Genomic DNA, 17,739 nt, shown 5'->3' on the forward strand with positions numbered 1-17,739 from the left:
GTATCGGTTGAGACCACCAGTATGTGGTCTATTCTGAGGAAAGTTCTATGTGCACTTGAGAAGAATGTATTCAGTTGTGTTTGGATGTAAAGTTCTGTAAATATCTGTGAAATCCATCTGGTCCAGTGTATCATTTAAAACTCTTGTTTCTTTGGAGATGTTGTGCTTAGAAGGTCTGTCATTTGCAGAAGCGCCGTGTTGAAGTCTCCTACTACTGGTGTATTATTATCTAGTATATCTTTACTTTGGTTATTAATTGATTGATATACTTGGCAGCTCCCACATTAGGAGCATAAATATTCATGATTGTTAGGTCCTCTTGTTGGATAGATCCTTTAAGTATGATATAGTGTCCCTCTTCATCTCTTACTACAGTCTTTGGGATAAACTTTAATTTATCTGATATAAGGATTGCTACCCCTGCTTTCTTTGAGGATCATTTGAATGGCAAATGGTTCTCCACCCTTTCATTTTCAGGCTGTAGGTGTCCTTAGATCTAAAATGAGTCTCTTGTAGACAGCAAATAGGTGGGTCTTGCTTTTTATCCAATCTGAAACCCTGTGTCTTTTGATGAGATCATTAAGCTCCTTCACGTTCAGAGTTACTATTGAAAGATATGAATTTAGTGTCATCAGAATACCTATTCAGTCCCTTTTTTTTTTGTGGATTATTTCTTTGGTCTTCCTCTTTCACTTACATGGTCCTCCTGAATATTTCTTGCAGAGCTGGCTTGGTGGTCACATATTCTTTCAATTTCTGCCTATCTTGGAAGCTCTTTCTCTCTCCTTCTATTCTGAATGAGAGCCTTGCTGGATAAAGTATTCTTGGTTGCATGTTCTTCTCATTTAGGACCCTGAATATATCCTGCCAGCCCTTTCTGGCCTGCCAGGTCTCTGTGGAGAGGTCTGCTGTTAATCTGATATTTCTCCCCATATAAGTTAGGGATCTCTTGTCTATTGCTGCTTTAAGGATTTTCTTTTTATCTTTGGAATTTGTAAGTTTCACTATTAAATGTCGAGTTGTTGAACGGTTTTTATTGATTTTAGTGGGGGACCTCTCTATCTCCTGGATCTGAATGCCTGTTTCCCTCCCCAAGTTAGGGAAGTTCTCAGCTATGATTTGTTCAAATATGCTTTCTGGTCCTCGGTCCCTTTCAGCGCCCTCTGGAACCCCAATTGCATGTAGATTTTTCCTTCTGAGGTTGTCATTTATTTCCTTAACCTTTCCTCATGGTCTTTTAATTGTTTTTCTCTTTTTTACTCGGCTTCCTTCTTTGCCATCATCTTGTCTTCTATGTTGCTCATTCTTTTTTCTACCTCATTAACCCTCATCGTTAGGACCTCCAGTTTGGATTCCATCTCATTTAATTGATTTTTAATTTCAGCCTGATTAGATCTAAATTCTGCAGTCATGAAGTCTCTTGAATCCTTTATGCTTTTTTTTCCAGAGCCACCAGTAGCTTTATAATTGTGCTTCTGAATTGGCTTTCTGACATTGAATTGTAACCAAATTCTGTAACTCTGTGTCAGAGTACTGTTTCTGATTCTTTTGTGGTGAATTCCTCTTTCTAGTCATTTTGCTCTGTGCATAGTGGCTACAAAGGAGTTTTACTGGAAACAGGAAGAAAAAAATAAAAGGAGGGGTACCATTTGGTTCTATACACTGTAAATCTGTCAACTTCCCCTGGAGCTTTCCAGCGCTGCTTGGTCCAGAACTTGCCCTTCCCCTGTTCTCATGCTGGTCTCTGGGGGAGGGCCTGCTGTGCTGATCCTCAGGTGTGTGCACCTGGGGAGCTCTCCCCGCTCCCCTCCCCACCCCCCCCGCCGGGTGCCGGGTCAGTGGGAGCTGCTGACCCTGTGAGGCCTCTGTCCCCTGGGGCCCCGCCCTCCCCGGTGCAGGGTGACACCAGGAGGAACACCACCACCAGCAGTGGCCAGCTCTCTCACCCTGGAGTCAGCTCCCCCAGTAACCACTGCAGCTCCCAGTCGGCGCTGGCCTAGGTGCTAACAGGGCAGGGGGCGCTGACCTGCACAGCTGGGGATGCCTGGCGGGGGGAGCGTCCTGGCTGTCCTGAGCCCTCCCCACCCCTGCCCATCCTCAGGGGAGCGCAGGATCATGGGCTGTGTCCCGGCGCCCTGGGATCGGGGCCTGCTCCGCTGGACCCAAGCTCCCAGGAACGGGGCTCTGAAGGCAGCAGGGCGCAGCACCTCCTGCTCGAGCCGCCACCTGAGCTTCTCCTGAGGCCCCGCTGGGCGCGCTCCAGCCTTTTCTCGAGCTTGGCTCTTAGGTTGAGTTTGTAGGTTTTCAGGATGATTTGAACATAATCCAGGTTTGTTGGTGCGGCCGGGTGAGTTGGGGACCCTACTCATCTGCCAGCCCCCTCCCACCGCCCCCAGAGTAGAGTTTTTGTTTATCCTCAGAGACCAGCATAAATCAGGTCCCAGCTAGAGACTTCAATTTTATTCATCAATAGCTGAGTTGAGAGAAGCGACATTTATGGAGGATCATTCATCTGACTCAATATTTGACAAATTGTGTTTGGCCGCTGCTAATTGTGAGAGGTTTTTTGGCTCAGAAATGGCTACTCTAGGAATATGTAAATAAGGATCTGGTAATGAACATTAGCCTGTGAGCTGAGCATCACTTTATGGTGTGTGTTTTATTGTTAACTGAATATGAGTGAATTAAGACCACGAGGAGCCAGAACAGAGAGACTAAGGAGTACTTACGGGTGAGGCTGGAGGTGTAAGCAGGGACACCATGGAGTTCCTCAGTTGTCCTGGAGAACCAGGGGTGTTGTGCAGGGTCGCACTGCCCCTTCAGAAGGCTCATTCTGGCTGCAGAGTGGAGGGCAAGATGGGAGAGACACAGGGGTCATCAGAGAGACCTGGGAGGGGAGGGCGGTTGGGCTGCACCAAGTAACACAAGGCAGAATGGAAGCAGCATGAAGATGGATTCACATTGCGATCAGGGAGCAGAACTGATGTTGGCTTAGTAGATGTAGTTTGAAGAAGGAACAGAAGAGAGAGAAGGTAAATGACTTGGGCACCCAGTCCCCCGCGTATCAAGTATTTACAAATAAGTACACTGTGCCAGATACCTTTCTAGATACTGACAATGCAGTGATGAGCAAGATAAAGAAGGCACCTTCTCTCTTTACCTTCTAATGGGGAGACAGGCAATACTCAGATAAACAAATATACCTGTTTTTGTTAACTGGACTGTGATTATGTCACCCAAACAGTGGTTGGTGGTCTCCCCTAGATGAAGGAGATCAGAGAGAGTGTGGGTAGTGGAACATGACAAAGATGATTGTTAGTTCACTAGAGCATTTTTTTTAGGGGGGAGACAAAAAATCGTAGATAAAATTGTAACACACAGTATAGACTAGACAGTGTATATGATTTTTTAACAAGTTTACCAGGACTGCCTGGAGGAAGCAGAGGTGGGGGGTAGTGGCACACATTTTAAGAGGTTGTGACATTAATCCCCATGAGAAAGACAAATAACTATCCTCGGGCGTAAAATTGATTTTTCAGGGAGGAGGAGATATATTGAATAGCAATATTGAAATTATAAAAGAAAGGATGTATCGATGTTGGATGGGGGAATTTTGGATGGGGCAGTTGGGCCATGGGTGCCATTCCCTGAAATGTGGAGAGGGTGCAGACTTTGGGGCAAGAGGTGTTTATGTCTAGATATGTTGATTTGTGATGCTATGGACTTCACGTGGGGAAGTCCTGCTGGAGAGACCAGTCATGTATATGGTTTTCCCGAACATTTCCCAATAGCTCTATGATGGAGTAGAACCTGCAGTTATTGTGTTTCAGGGCTTTAGGAGGTTTCTCCAAATTATGCATTAGATAATGATTTAATGGGCGGCAATTCTAAAAACTGAAAGGTCTCCACTCCAGGTTCACAAGCTATTTCATTTTACTCCCTCCCTTGTTTTTGTTTTTGTCAACTTAGTTCTTTTATGAGATATATAGCTTACTGGTAATTTCCTGTTATTTTGAAAAAAATAGAGTCACAATGACAGGGATGCAAGTGCAGGTATGGGGCTATTATTTATTTTATATTATCCCATCTTATCCACCTATGACCTTTTAGCTCTTAGATGGCCCCTAAGACAGAAAGTCTTCATGTGCCTCATTAATAGACAAGGGAATCTCTGGAAGGCTCTAGCTTGCCATAGGGAGGTGTCAGATTATTAATTTCCTTATGCATTTAAATTTATTCAAAAGCAGAGCTAAATGTAGCCTTTTACATTACTTTAAACAGTTTGCTTTTATGTCAGGGGAATAGGAAATTCTTTTTGACATTGTACTGTGGTCATGAGAGATTTATTTTGTAATTGAATGAGTGAGGATATATTTATATATCTTTATATTTGGAAATAATGAAAAAAATTCATGTATCTTGCCATTATTCATTAGAATGGTGATGGAAAATTACAACTTGAAATTATCAACTGTGAGATTTCCAAAGACAAATATATATATTTTTGTTTATATGTTGGCCTTATTTTGTGGTTGTATCTTGGATTACTAAAGTCATTTTAGACTGATTGCTCTTTATCATGAAATAACTAAGCTTCTTTGGATAGGAGAATCCATTTTATTGCAATATACCTCTGCTTTCTTCTACATTTCATCTTTAACATGACTTAAAATCATGAATTAGTAGATTGCTATAGTGGTAGGAATGGAATGAGGTCTATAAGACTGAGTTTCCAGGATGTGAGAACAGTGAAGCCTTTTTCTCTTGCTCTCTCTCTCTTTCTCTCTCTCTCTTTTTTTTTTTTTTTTTTTGTGGTCCAACTTTGGTGACTCAGTTCATGCGTTTTGAATGCATGGGTACTCTCATACCATGATCAATAGTCTGGGTCCCTCCTCATGTTCCCCTTACCTCTTCCAACACTCTTTCCATCAGTGAAAAGCTGATGGAAATTTAAATTTAAATTTAAAGAAAATTTAAATTGAGGAATAGTTGACATATAATGTTACATTAGTTTAATCAATTTTAAAATTCTTTTTCATATTCCTAGGAAAGTTTTTTGTTTGTTTGTTTGTCTTAATAGAGCACCGTGTAGTCTTCTTTACCACCTAAGCTGGGCATGGAGAGATGAGAGAGACACACACATTGACATAGTTTGCAGTTTTGTCTCAGGGGATGAGAGGTGATTCACTGGGATTGCATGTACCCCAAAGCACTGGATCTGGATTGTGTTTGGCTACAAAAGCCCATTGATAGCCTTATCAATGGAGAACACACAGTCTTCAGGTGGTGGTAGTCTGTGTGGCTCAGAGCACAGACCTAAGAAGCTTCTTAGATAGTAGCCCTTTTTAATTTTGTCCCTGATTTACAGGGAAACTTTCAGAAGGGTTAAATTGTTCTTTAAATAGTGGGACTAGGGGATATAGTGCCATCAATGTAGAAATAATGAGACAAAAATCTGTAGAAATGGAACAAAGAGTTTCATCCCGCTCAAAATGTACAGTAATTAGAATTCCATTTACTCCTAAATTAAAGCAGATTTTCAAAGGTTAACATTATGCAAGATAATATAGGTACTTCATGCCCTGGTTTCCAGAATTAAAAAGAGATTTGGGGTGTTTGTGAGTAATTCCTATCAATTCCGGTGTTCCCAGATTTAAAAAATCATTTATTGTGTCTTAGAGGATGTTTTCACAGATCTTTCTGTTGGCTTTCTTGTTTCACAGAGAACAATAGAGAGCTATGTGGATAAACGCATGGGTACAACATATGGCCCTCCTGCAGGAAAGAAGATGACTATTTTTATTGATGATATAAATATGCCAATAATCAATGAGTGGGGAGATCAGGTATATTGATCCTATTGTGCACTTCATTTCAATTCAACATTGATTTACTCTCTGATGAGTGAATATTTTTTCACTTTTTTAATATGTAGTTTCTCAATTCCAACGAAGTCCATTATTGAGAACACTCAAGGATTAATTTCTGGGATGTAATGGAGTGACCTTTTAATTCTGAAGGTTGTCTTTCTTAGGTTACCAATGAGATAGTACGACAGCTGATGGAACAGAATGGATTTTATAACCTAGAGAAGCCTGGGGAATTTACCAGCATCGTGGACGTCCAGTTTTTGGCAGCCATGATCCATCCTGGGGGTGGACGCAATGATATACCACAAAGACTCAAGAGGCAGTTCTCTATATTTAACTGTACATTGCCTTCTGATGCTTCCATGGACAAGATCTTTGGTAAAATGGTGTCAGTGGGGCTTGGGTAGGAAAGAATACCTGCTTGCATTCCAATGAGAAAATATCCACCCGGAAATCAAATAGAAGGGGCACTGGGTGACTCCTTAGTCTTTTACCCTCACCACTCTCAAGTTGTGTTTATATCAGGAATTTGCTTCTATAAGGATTTATTATATATAAAAATATATAATATTTTATATTGGCACCTGAATTTATATTGACAGATCTTTTAGTACCTTTATTTTTCTTAAAGTAACTGTTGCTAGCTTCTTAAGCAAGGAGGTTAAACATTAAATGAACAGGGAGATGATGAGAGTGTTTCCTTATGGATATACCTCTAGAGGTCTGGATTGATAGAATACCATGCCAAAAGTTTATGTAGCTGATACTTTAATCAAGCCACATAATGATTTTGGCCAAAGAAATAATTTTGCCTATAGCAGCGATTAGCCAGAGTCTGATCTTCAGGGCAATTTACAGGATTGTAATAAATTATTGATTGATTAAATATGTAGCATTTCAGAAATAATATCATTTAGGAAACACTAGCCCAGCAGATAACTATGATCACTTGAGTATTGAAGGAGTTTATAGTTGATTTTGTAGTTACTCTTTGCAGAGAAAGAGTGTAAAGTTATGTACGCATTGTGTTAAGTATTCATTTACCATTTCTGAAACTGCTGAGAGAAAACTCATTAGAGGATTATCCTAATTAATTTCTGGCAGACTAAAATGTCATCTCACCACCCTGGGCTAGTGGAATATGACAGTATTTGCCTTTGATGGTGGCAGTGGGCAGAAGTTTTGAAGCCAAATGATATGTGAATGATCTAAACCTGCAAAAAGTACAATGGACCAGAAAAAATGACTATTATCAATTTTAATTATTCTTTTTTTGCCCGGAAAGTTTTACATATAAAGTAAATTAAAGTATTTTATAATGCATGGAGAGGCAACAACAGAATGAAGAAATCTTAAGGGTTTGTGACACCTCCCTTTTGGTTATATCTTTATAAGGCAACTTTATATATTTCACGTTCACCCACTTAATATTATTGGGTTTGTTCAGCTAGAGCTTTGAGTAGTAAAAAGTTGATCAACTTTTTAGTATTCAAATACTAACTTACTTGAACCTGTACCTATTTTTTAGATTTAAAAAAATAAGGGAACATTAATATAAATTTCTTTGGTATGTTGCCATCTAATAAATGTGTATAATATTTGTGCAAACTATTTTATAATAGTTTTCATTTAATTTCACTGACTTGAACCATCACTCAAAACCTTACGACTTTTTTCCTCTTTCAGGTGTTATTGGGAGAGGCTACTACTGTTCTCAGAGGGGTTTCTCAGAAGAAGTGAGAGATTCAGTGATGAAACTCATCCCTCTGACACGCCGACTGTGGCAGATGACCAAGATTAAAATGCTTCCTACACCTGCAAAATTCCATTACATATTTAACCTTCGAGATCTTTCCAGGATCTGGCAGGGCATGCTGAACACCACCTCAGAGGTTATCAAAGATTCAGATGTAAGTGATGTGTGAGGGGAAACAAATGGCTTTGTTATTTATTCTATGCCCTAAATATTATTCATAATGTAATTCTTAGTGGAATGATGAAATATTTTGGGATGTTTTAGCATGGATATTCTTTTTTTTGCTGCTTTTCAACTAACATAAGTAAGGGAAAAGTATGAAGTATGTCAGAAAATTTCTTTTAAAAATTCCAAATAAATTCATGTTTAAGGAAATAGTATACACAGTTATTTTCTAATGAATGGAATAAAAGAAACAATTGATCTTATGTTCCCATTATAAGATATTTTCCTCATACTAAGTAATGGGAAGAATCACTATTGATTTTATTATCTAATAGTTTTCATATTTTAAACTTGAGATTTTAACTTTATAAACATTCAAAATTGAAGAGACCATTTTATTGTTAATCATCCTCAACTTTCTAAGTAACTGGATGCACTAAAAGAATTACATATATTGGTATAATTGAAAAGAGGCAGAAAAGTGAAAAGTTCATTTGGCTGAAAAATGAGCATCTGTCCACACACTTGAATATAACAGTTCCTAGTGTTAAAAGAATTCCCTTCAAACTGGATTATGGAAAAATCCAGTATGTTTTTTCTCCCAAAGCATGGCCCCTGTGCTCTGGATTCGGTAACATTGGCTTCTCTTGTAGGTTTTTATGGAAGTGAGGAGGTAAGTAAGTAGGGATGTGTCCACATAACCAGAGAGGGACAGTTGAGGTATCCACCAGACTATCATGAGGCATATCAAATAGTGACTATAAAAAAACCCCCAACTTTGCCCCAAAAGTAGGTAACCACACTGGCTGACTCCAAGACAAGACATTTTGGGGAAAACTCACTCTCCTTGTGACAGACAACAGAGAGCCATTTTAGCAGCAAGGAACATTTTATCTTCATTTTTCCCCCACAAATTTGTTGACAAATTAATGTCAAGGCAGAATGCATGTCTCCAATATTATTTTTTTGAGTGGCCACTTTTTGATGCTTTCTTTAAATCACCATGAATAGTTCTAGCAATTGGTGTTATAATGAAGTCTGTCTTAATTAACTGAATCATTGAATATGTTTTTACTAAATTCCTTTTATGTTTTGGTAACCAAATAGCATTTTATCATTAGCAATCAAATGGCTTAAAAAGCTCCTAACATGCAAAATGATAGCAAGTGAAGAAATTTCCACCAGTCTTTCAAATCAAGTGAGCTTGCTATACACACAGGTATATTGAGCAATTAATTTCTTCAACTTCCAGTTAACTTTGCACCTTGGATTATGTAGACTAGCTGATTGCTTTGTTCAGATAATGCAGATTTTTGCCACAAATTTCCTTCACATTGTGCAAAGTAAATATACCTTTGTAATATCTCAGTTGTATACATGAGAATTATTTATATACTACATTGTATATTATGCTCTGGCCACGTGAATGTAGATGTCTTATCCAAGCAGATTAATTTTTCACAGACTTAAGGTGTTTATGTAGACTATTACCTTGTTGGTTCATCAGAGTGGTTTTAGTCATTCGTCTATGGACATTTTCGTTTTAAAGACTGAAAATGAATAGACACTACTCTCTATCTGATATACTTGCATGAGACCAATCTGAAATGAAGTTAAGTATGTTTTTACCTCAAGTTTTTAAAATGTAGCATCTTAGATCAGGAAGGATGGTACTCTCTAATTTTGCCAACTTGATTCTCAACTGTGGCAAATAGAAACGAATAACACATTTTAATTATGTTTTTGACAGGAACTGTTAAGGCTATGGAAGCATGAGTGTAAACGTGTGATAGCTGATCGTTTCACAGTGCCCAACGATGTGATCTGGTTTGATAAGGCTTTAGTAAGTTTGGTGGAGGAGGAGTTTGGTGAAGAGAAGAAACTCTTGGTGGATTGTGGAACTGATGCTTATTTTGTGGATTTCTTAAGGGATGTGCCTGAAGCTACAGGTAAACTGTTGAGCAGAATTTGAAATTCCCCAAAAGGAAACCTAAAGACAGAAGGCTCAGTTTAGGGAGGTTGAATTTCTGTCTAGTAAACTTCACAGAAACAAGCTGGGGACATAGTAGGTGCTCAGTGAATATAGACTGAGTGGCTACCCATGGAGTTCAGAGATTAATGATTTTTTATGCATATTATTCTTGCATATTAAGATAGATTTGGGATGCAGGACGTGATAGAAGAAAGAGTCCAGGACTTCTAGCTGTCACACAGTGGTAGTTTGAGGAGAGAATCTACCACATAAAAGCTGGGCAACTCTGAACTTTCTTGAACCTCATTCTCCTCATTTATGAAAATGGAAATATTAATATGTGCATTATGGGGCAGTATAGGGAATAAATGAAATATTAACTGTAGCACTCTACAGTTGTCTACTCTTGGCAGTCTGCCAAATGAAAGGTAGCAAAAATAATGGTGATGATGATTATTTGAGTCATCCTGAGTGTTAAAAATAGGAAAACCTTAGATCTCTGAGAAGGCCATTGAATATAATTGGAAAGAGATGGGTGATGTGGATGCAAGCTTTCGTGGTTATGGTTCTATGAAAAAAGAAGACATATATTGCTTTTCTTCTTATGAAAAGAAGTAGTACTCCAATTACTATTTTTCCCTCAGAAATAACTGAGCTTAAGAAGAATATTTTCTTTTATTTAATTATATCTAAATTTAATTCTGAGGGTGAATTTTAAGTTAATTTCCATATTTAAAAAGGCATATTTAAATACATGCAATTTATATCTACTAAATGGTTGAAAATGACCACACGGCTTCTTTTTCAATTTGATAAGGATGTATATGATCTATCAAAAATTTCTGAGCAGTAGTTGCAAAAGGAGGTTTACTGCTGGCTATGCAGTTGGAGGGATCCTTCAACAGAAAGAAGCTGACACATTTTATTTTAAATGAGGTCACATGCATACAAAAATCCTGTAAGTGTAAGAGCATTTAAAATTAGAATTTATGTATCTCATTTACTCTAATTCAGAAGGATAAATAATTAGAATTTATGTGTTTTATTTCCTCTAACTCAGAAGGCTAATAATTAGATTATGGTTTTCAAGGAGCAAGACATAACTGCTGTGTTTTTGCAGGGTGGTTGCATTGGAGGTGAACACATAACCTTGTTTTTTTTTTTTTTTTAAACTTCAAAGCGCTTTGTTTCCCAAAGCTTGAGTTGAACATTTATGAAACAGCGAAGTGACTATTGAAATTCAATTAGTGAGAACTTTGCAAATAAGCCAGTCTTCACGATTATGTTAAATCAGTTTTCTTGCTTTGTCATAAAGAGGTTAATATGCTATTATAGTAGGATAGAGTCAATTGAAAATAATTAGATACTGTTAGATTTGGAAGATCCGCTCACTCATCTAGTATTTAGTGAATTTCTAAGTTGTTATTGGCATATTCGACTCACATGTCATTTTTTTTCCAGTTACTAATGTTAACTGATAGTAAACTTCTACATGCCCAGTTTGGCATTATGCTTTATAGTCAAAGATGGAAAAGTGTTGGGGCAGCCTGGGTGGCTCAGTGGTTTAGTGCTGCCTTCAGCCCAGGGTGTGACCCTGGAGACCCAGGATCGAGTCCCATGTCGGGCTCCCTGCATGTGTCTCTGCCTGTCTCTCTCTGTGTCTCTGATGAATAAATAAATAAAATCTTAAAAAAAAAGATGGGAAAGTGTTAAGTTGGTATAATGTGTGTTTCTAATTTTTAAAAAAAGTATATTGATTTTAATATATCTTTTTTCAGTAACACAATTCAGTATGTTTATTTAGGAAATCATAAATAAGCTTTTAAAATGTAGTATCTTAGATCAGGAAGGATGCTGCTCTCTAATTTTGTCAACTTAATTCTCAACTACCTCCATTCTCTGAAATTCACTTCTGTCTTCACCATTAACCTGAAATTCCTGATTCATAAGTATTTCCTGAGCAAGTGCAATGACTTTTTCCTTTTTTTCTTATTGAAAAATCTTAAGTCTTGACCTCTCTAGATGATTTTGACATTAAATCCCTCTTTTGACCTTCATTTTGACCATTAAGAAGGTTCCTAGAAATGCATCCAGTTATGGATTTGGATTAAATTTAATTTATATGGCATTATTTAGAATTGGCTCTTTCTAGACAGGAAAGAACTAGGACTGGGTAGGATAACAAAAATTCCAATGTTTTTATTATTGTTTGCTTTCTTTTTTTATGATTTATTTATTTATTTTGAGAGAGACAGAGTACATGTGAGTGGGGCAAGGGGCAGAGGGAGAAGGAGAGAATCTCAAGCAGACTCCCTGTTAAGCCTAGAGCCCACCTGGGGCTCGATCCCATGACCCTAAGATCATGGCCCAAGCTGAAATCAAGAGTCACCACCAGGGGCGGCCTCTGCTTTCTTTTCTAAAAATATGTAATATGGCATTTGGATGAACAGTGGTGTTATTAAGTGTTAAATTGTCAAGCTATGAGTATATTAATTTAGGTTGAATGAACTAGTAAAGCCCAGCAATTTGAAGAAGCTTTATTTATTCTTTTCCCCCCAATCCCAGGTGAAACATCCGAGGAGGCTGATGCTGAAATGCCTAAAATTTATGAGGCAGTTGAATCTTTTGATCACCTAAGGGAGCGTTTGAATATGTTCCTGCAGCTATATAATGAGAGCATCCGTGGCACTGGCATGGATTTGGTATTCTTTGAGGATGCCATGGTTCACTTAGTCAAGGTCAGTGGCCATACCCAGTGACACTACCCCAAAGTGACAGATACTTGGCTTCACACCAGAATTTTTTTTCCCTTCTCTTTCATTTTTATCTCCTGGAAGAGTATTCAGTTTGAAAATAAACTCAGTGCTATATTCCAATTTAATTTCTAAACTGAATGCAACATGTCACACCTATAGGTTGAAAATCAGCCTGAATATCAGAGCATGGGTACTTGAAATGTGTGGTGTAATTTTATTCAGTGTTGCTGTACAGCTTCCAGCTCAGTGTTTTCACCACATAGAATGAATGTAGTTGACATCTGAGTTCAAAGCACAGGCAAAAAAGTCTATGCTTATTTTTTGCATTATGTAAAAAAAATAGCGCATAAACTTTGAAGACATTATGCTCAGTGAAAGAAGCCAGTGACAAAAGGATAGATACTGTTATGATTCCACATACCTGAGGTACCTAGTATAGTCAAATTCATAGGTGGAAAGTAGGATGGTGATTGTCAGGGGCTTGGAAATAGGGAGAATGAGGAGTGTTTAATGGTACAGAGTTTCATTTTTGCAAGATGAAGAGTTTTGGAGATGGTTATTGTTGGTGGTTGCACAACAATGTGAAAATCCTGAGTGCCATTGAACTATACACTTAAGGGTTAAGATGGTAAGTTTTATGTTCTATATATTTTACCACACTTAGAAATGATAATTTAAAAAGAATGCATAAACCATTGACTTTGAGCTGGATGAAAATTCTGTTAGCATGAAATCCACCAGCAAAGTACATTTTCCTTTCTACTTTGTCACAGGAGGCATTCCAGTATCTATTCATAGGATAATTGACTCTCAAAGGCTAGAAGTCATTTACTTGATAACTTATGTGACGTAATTTATCTGTGGAGGAAGATAATGCCATTTTAAAATCTGTTGTTGATGTTCTCACTCCATTGATGTCAATTACTTTTCCAGACTACTTACTTTTAGTTAGAAAGAGGACAGCTTGAGGCTGTCTTCCATTACTTAGGTTTAACCTTGAGAAAAAAATCTCCTAATTACAAATTGTCACCTCTCATACTTACTGAATCTAGAGGTCATCTATTCGACCCTCCCTCTGAAAGTAGAAAAGGCTGGGGAAGGCTGGAATATGTCAGGGAGAGGGAGGAAGACAGAGAGGCTGTTGTAGTCACGAGTCTCCCCTGCAGAAGGGCATAGAGCTTGGGCATTCTGGATTCCCAGAGACATCTGTACTGAATTGTGAGCACAAATGTTCTTCCAAATAGAAATAATGATAGGGATTCTCTCATATTTCATGATCAAAAGGAAGAAGAAAGAGAAGAAAATAATACCAAAGGCAACTTTACAAGTAACGTCTTTTGGAGACAGAATTTGATTGGCCTATAGGATTTCATAATGGCTCAGATTGAAGATGAGACTATTTATATTAGTCTTATGTTTGAGGAAATTCTCTAGAACTCTCTTGCTTCCATGTTCATGTACAGAGGAATGATGACCATTTCTTCACCATGTGGGGACATGACATTTGAGGCATGACTCAGCATAGGGTCTTTGACTGTTTTCCCTCAATTTCCCTCTCAGCCTCTTGTGTCTGCTCCAAAATTGGCTGAGGAATTCATGACTGGAGTTTTTGAGCTAACATACTGCATTCCTCATGGCCTCTTATGCGGACTCTACTCTCCTGTTTCCTGTGGACGGTACGCCCAAACTGTGTGATGGCGAAATATGTAATCCTATCCTTGAAATATGTAATCTAGTTATAAGACATGACAGAACCCAAGAGACAGAATTAAGATGAAAACTGCAGCAAAATGGGAGACCAGACATATTTCTTGGTTTCTTTCTTCATTAAAATGATGATTGTCTTTAAAAACAGAGAGTATGTCTGGGATAGCTCTTTTGCCTCCTTGGTAAAGATTCAAACCATGGTGTGTGGTTTTTGGTGGTCTAGCCCCTGCTAGCACTCCAGCCTGTGGCTTGTGCTCTGTTTAGCATATAATCCAGAAAAATCAGCTACCCATGATGAAACCCACCCTGCTTCCAGAGCACTTCACCAATATGCCTTCCCAGCGGTGCTACGTCGTGTGGAAGTTATCACTGTGTGCGTTTGTCTTCCCTACTGGGCAATAAGCTCTGTGAGTGTGGGCACCCAAATTATTCACCTCAGTATTCATGGATAGAGAATAGGCAGACTTGAGATACTTGATAAATAGGTTTGGAATTCAACCAAGTCCCTAGTGTGGCCCTAAACAACCCTTTGCTGCCTCATCACCTGATATTTCTGTACATAGCACTGAAGTTCCCACGTCCTAGGGATACCTCAAGCCTTTTGTTGATTCTTGGATGTTGTTCATCCCATTTCTTCTTCCTAAAATGTAGCTCAGTGCTTCCTGGTATGCCCCCTTCTTTGTTTGAGAGACTTCTAGTTATCTTTCAAGATCCAGATCACACTCCAGCTCCACACCTAAGACTTGCCTCTACCCAGCAACACTGTTTCCTTTGCAACTGTTCTTACCTGTTTCCACATTGACCATGGAATGTGCATCACCACATTTCTGTTAATAGGTGTCTCTCCTCTACTGGCATGCTCACCTGGCATGTGAGCATAATTAATAGCATTATTAATTTTTAAAATATTTGCTAAAGGAATTGAAAAATGAATGTTTCCATCTCACAATCTGTATAGAATAGTCCCGTTTGAAAGCCTCTTGACTGTGTTTTCTCATTTCATTTGTTTGTGATTACTTTGGAGTTTTTGAGCCCCCTTAAACCTGCCTACTTGTTTGTTCCTGCTCATTTGTTGTATATGGTTTAAGCATTTAACATGTGCTAGAAACTGGGAATGGAAAATTTTAATAATTTAAATAAAATTTAAATTTTAATTTAATATTTTAATTTTAATTAAAATTTTAATTTTAATAGAAATTGAAAATTTCTAGTTTAAGAAAAAGATGTAGGGTGAAGGTACCAATACCTAATTAATTAACAACAATTATTTAAATCCTTAATATATTCACCAATACCAATGAAAGGAAGTGGTTATGACAAAAGCTATATATTTTGAAAAACATTATCCAAGGAAAGATAAAGAAGATTCTAGTGTGGCTTTTGGTAGCTTCTTACCTGTCTTATCTGTGCCTTTGAAGGAATACAAGGGAAATAATATGAATAGACATTGGCAAAAAAATTCTTGCCAGGACTGTTCCTTCCCTGCCTACAACAACATTGGAGATCGCATAGGCAGGATGAGCAGGAGCTTGGAAATATGGGTGCATCACCCACCTATTCCACAGGTTCTCAGATCCACAACAGAGACAAGAAAATGGTCTCCATATCCCAGGCTCACACTAAATTGGGGAGAATAATCTAGAAGCTAAGAGTAGTCCTAACACTTTATTATATCTTGATAAGAAGAAAAAAAAGAATAGTCCCAACAGGGGAATAGCCCCTGCCAGAGGAGGTAATCCTGAGAAAGGATGTTTACTGACACACTGGCAGACTACAGAGCCTGGGTTACCCCAGGAAGCTTCCACCAGCCACAGAGAAGTGACCCTTCTTAGCCCTGTCCCACTCTCTGTCATTAGTCTACAGAAAAGTGAGTATCACAGCAATTCCCCAGGCTCAAACTGCAGTTAGGAGGGAAAGAGAAATCATTATCACGTACGGAGGAGAAAGCATCAAGGAGAATTCTACACTGAATCCCCTCTAGGTGGGGGTTGGAAGCTGGGTGGTATAAGCAGTTCTCAGTAACAATAAAGCTAAAGAAACATGGACTTCTACCACAAGGGGGACTTGAAATAGTCTGGGGCTACTGACTGGCCCACCCATAATCGCTTCTTGGTAGATTCCTTAGGTCTCACTCTCTGTGCCAAATAACAGGAGGGCATTTATGCCTGTTTTGTTCCTCCTCCTCCTTTTCTTCTTTTTAAAAATTCCATCATCTGTGCCACATTTTGGGAAGTGTCTTCTCTTTGATTTTAGCTCTCTGTCATAAAAAAAAAAAAAAAACAACAACAACCAAAAAACTCTGTCATTTTTCAAATGGGGAGAGGATATTCTAATCAACTGTGTGTTCTGTCTTGAAATTGCGGTCTCTTTCCTGTCCCACTGCATTAGGTTGGGAACCTAAAAGAAAACCTTCAAATCCCCTTTATTTTTAAAAATATTTTATTTATTTATTCATAAGAAACAGAGAGAGAGGCAGAGACATAGACAGAGGGAGACGCAGGCTCCCTGCAGGGAACCTGATGCGAGACTCGATCCCAGGACTGGGATCATACCTTGAGCCAAAGGCAGAGGCTTCACCACTGAGCCACCCAGACATCCCTGTTTCTCTCTTTTAAAACCCAGAGCAGGCCACAGGGGTGGCTTGGTCTGGCTTCTTGGTACTGGTCTCTAATTTCCCAAAGGCATCTCCCAACAATAAACACCAGTCTTTCAGAAATGCCCTCCTTTATCCAGCCAGTATATCTGTCCATTTTGATCCTGAGACACTTACATCTTCCCAAATGCTTATGGTGCATAAACAGGAAAAAATGGAATATTTACACATTGAACACCAATATGTGCCTTTTCCATTCCACATTCTAGATCTCACGTGTCATTGGCACGCCCCGGGGAAATGCCCTCCTGGTTGGAGTGGGTGGATCAGGAAAGCAGAGCCTGACAAGGTTAGCTTCGTTCATTGCTGGCTACACCTCCTTCCAGATCACTCTGACAAGGTAATAAGCTTTTGCTTTAATTAACCTAAAGTGGATTTTGATAGTGGGTTTTCAGAGGCCACTTGAACTTACAAATGCATTTTTCTTATACATAAAGAATCAATCATTTTCCTTCCTAAATGTTGACTTATCATCGTCCCCTTTCAACCTTTATTATAGATGATGAAATTTTCACATTAATAATTTGCTTTTGAAGTACTTCAGCCTCTTATTGTAGTGAATAGCTGCCTCCCTGTTTTTATGTTATACACTATGTATTATGTGTATTCCTCTTGGTATATTTCAGAAGAAATTTATCCCTGGTAAATGTTAATTCAGATTTCAAGAATGTTAATAAACTAGAAAGTAGATGGAAAATTTATATTGATTTGCTCATTCGTTCACTTAGGAATATTTATTGAACACCAACTATATTCAGGCACTGGCTAGGTACTGGAAAGTACATGATGAGCAAAGGGAACTTGGCTCGTGTCATCAAAGAGCTTCCCATAGTCGGGGGCGGGGTCAGACAGCTGAGCAA

At 38.5% G+C, this 17,739-nt stretch overlaps 1 protein-coding gene across 1 annotated transcript in view; it reads left to right on the forward strand.

Moving 5' to 3' along the window:
- DNAH5 (dynein axonemal heavy chain 5) overlaps nt 1–17,739 on the forward strand; it is a 303,601-nt gene that overhangs the window by 200,283 nt on the left and 85,579 nt on the right. The window contains exons 48-53 of the mRNA XM_035710321.2: nt 5,724–5,846; nt 6,035–6,248; nt 7,557–7,780; nt 9,542–9,740; nt 12,329–12,501; nt 17,089–17,219. Coding sequence (XP_035566214.1) covers nt 5,724–5,846; nt 6,035–6,248; nt 7,557–7,780; nt 9,542–9,740; nt 12,329–12,501; nt 17,089–17,219 — 1,064 coding nt within the window. The remainder of the gene's footprint in view (nt 1–5,723; nt 5,847–6,034; nt 6,249–7,556; nt 7,781–9,541; nt 9,741–12,328; nt 12,502–17,088; nt 17,220–17,739) is intronic.

Source organism: Canis lupus, chromosome 34 (genome assembly GCF_003254725.2).
Source record: "Canis lupus dingo isolate Sandy chromosome 34, ASM325472v2, whole genome shotgun sequence".
Taxonomy (NCBI): domain Eukaryota; kingdom Metazoa; phylum Chordata; class Mammalia; order Carnivora; family Canidae; genus Canis; species Canis lupus.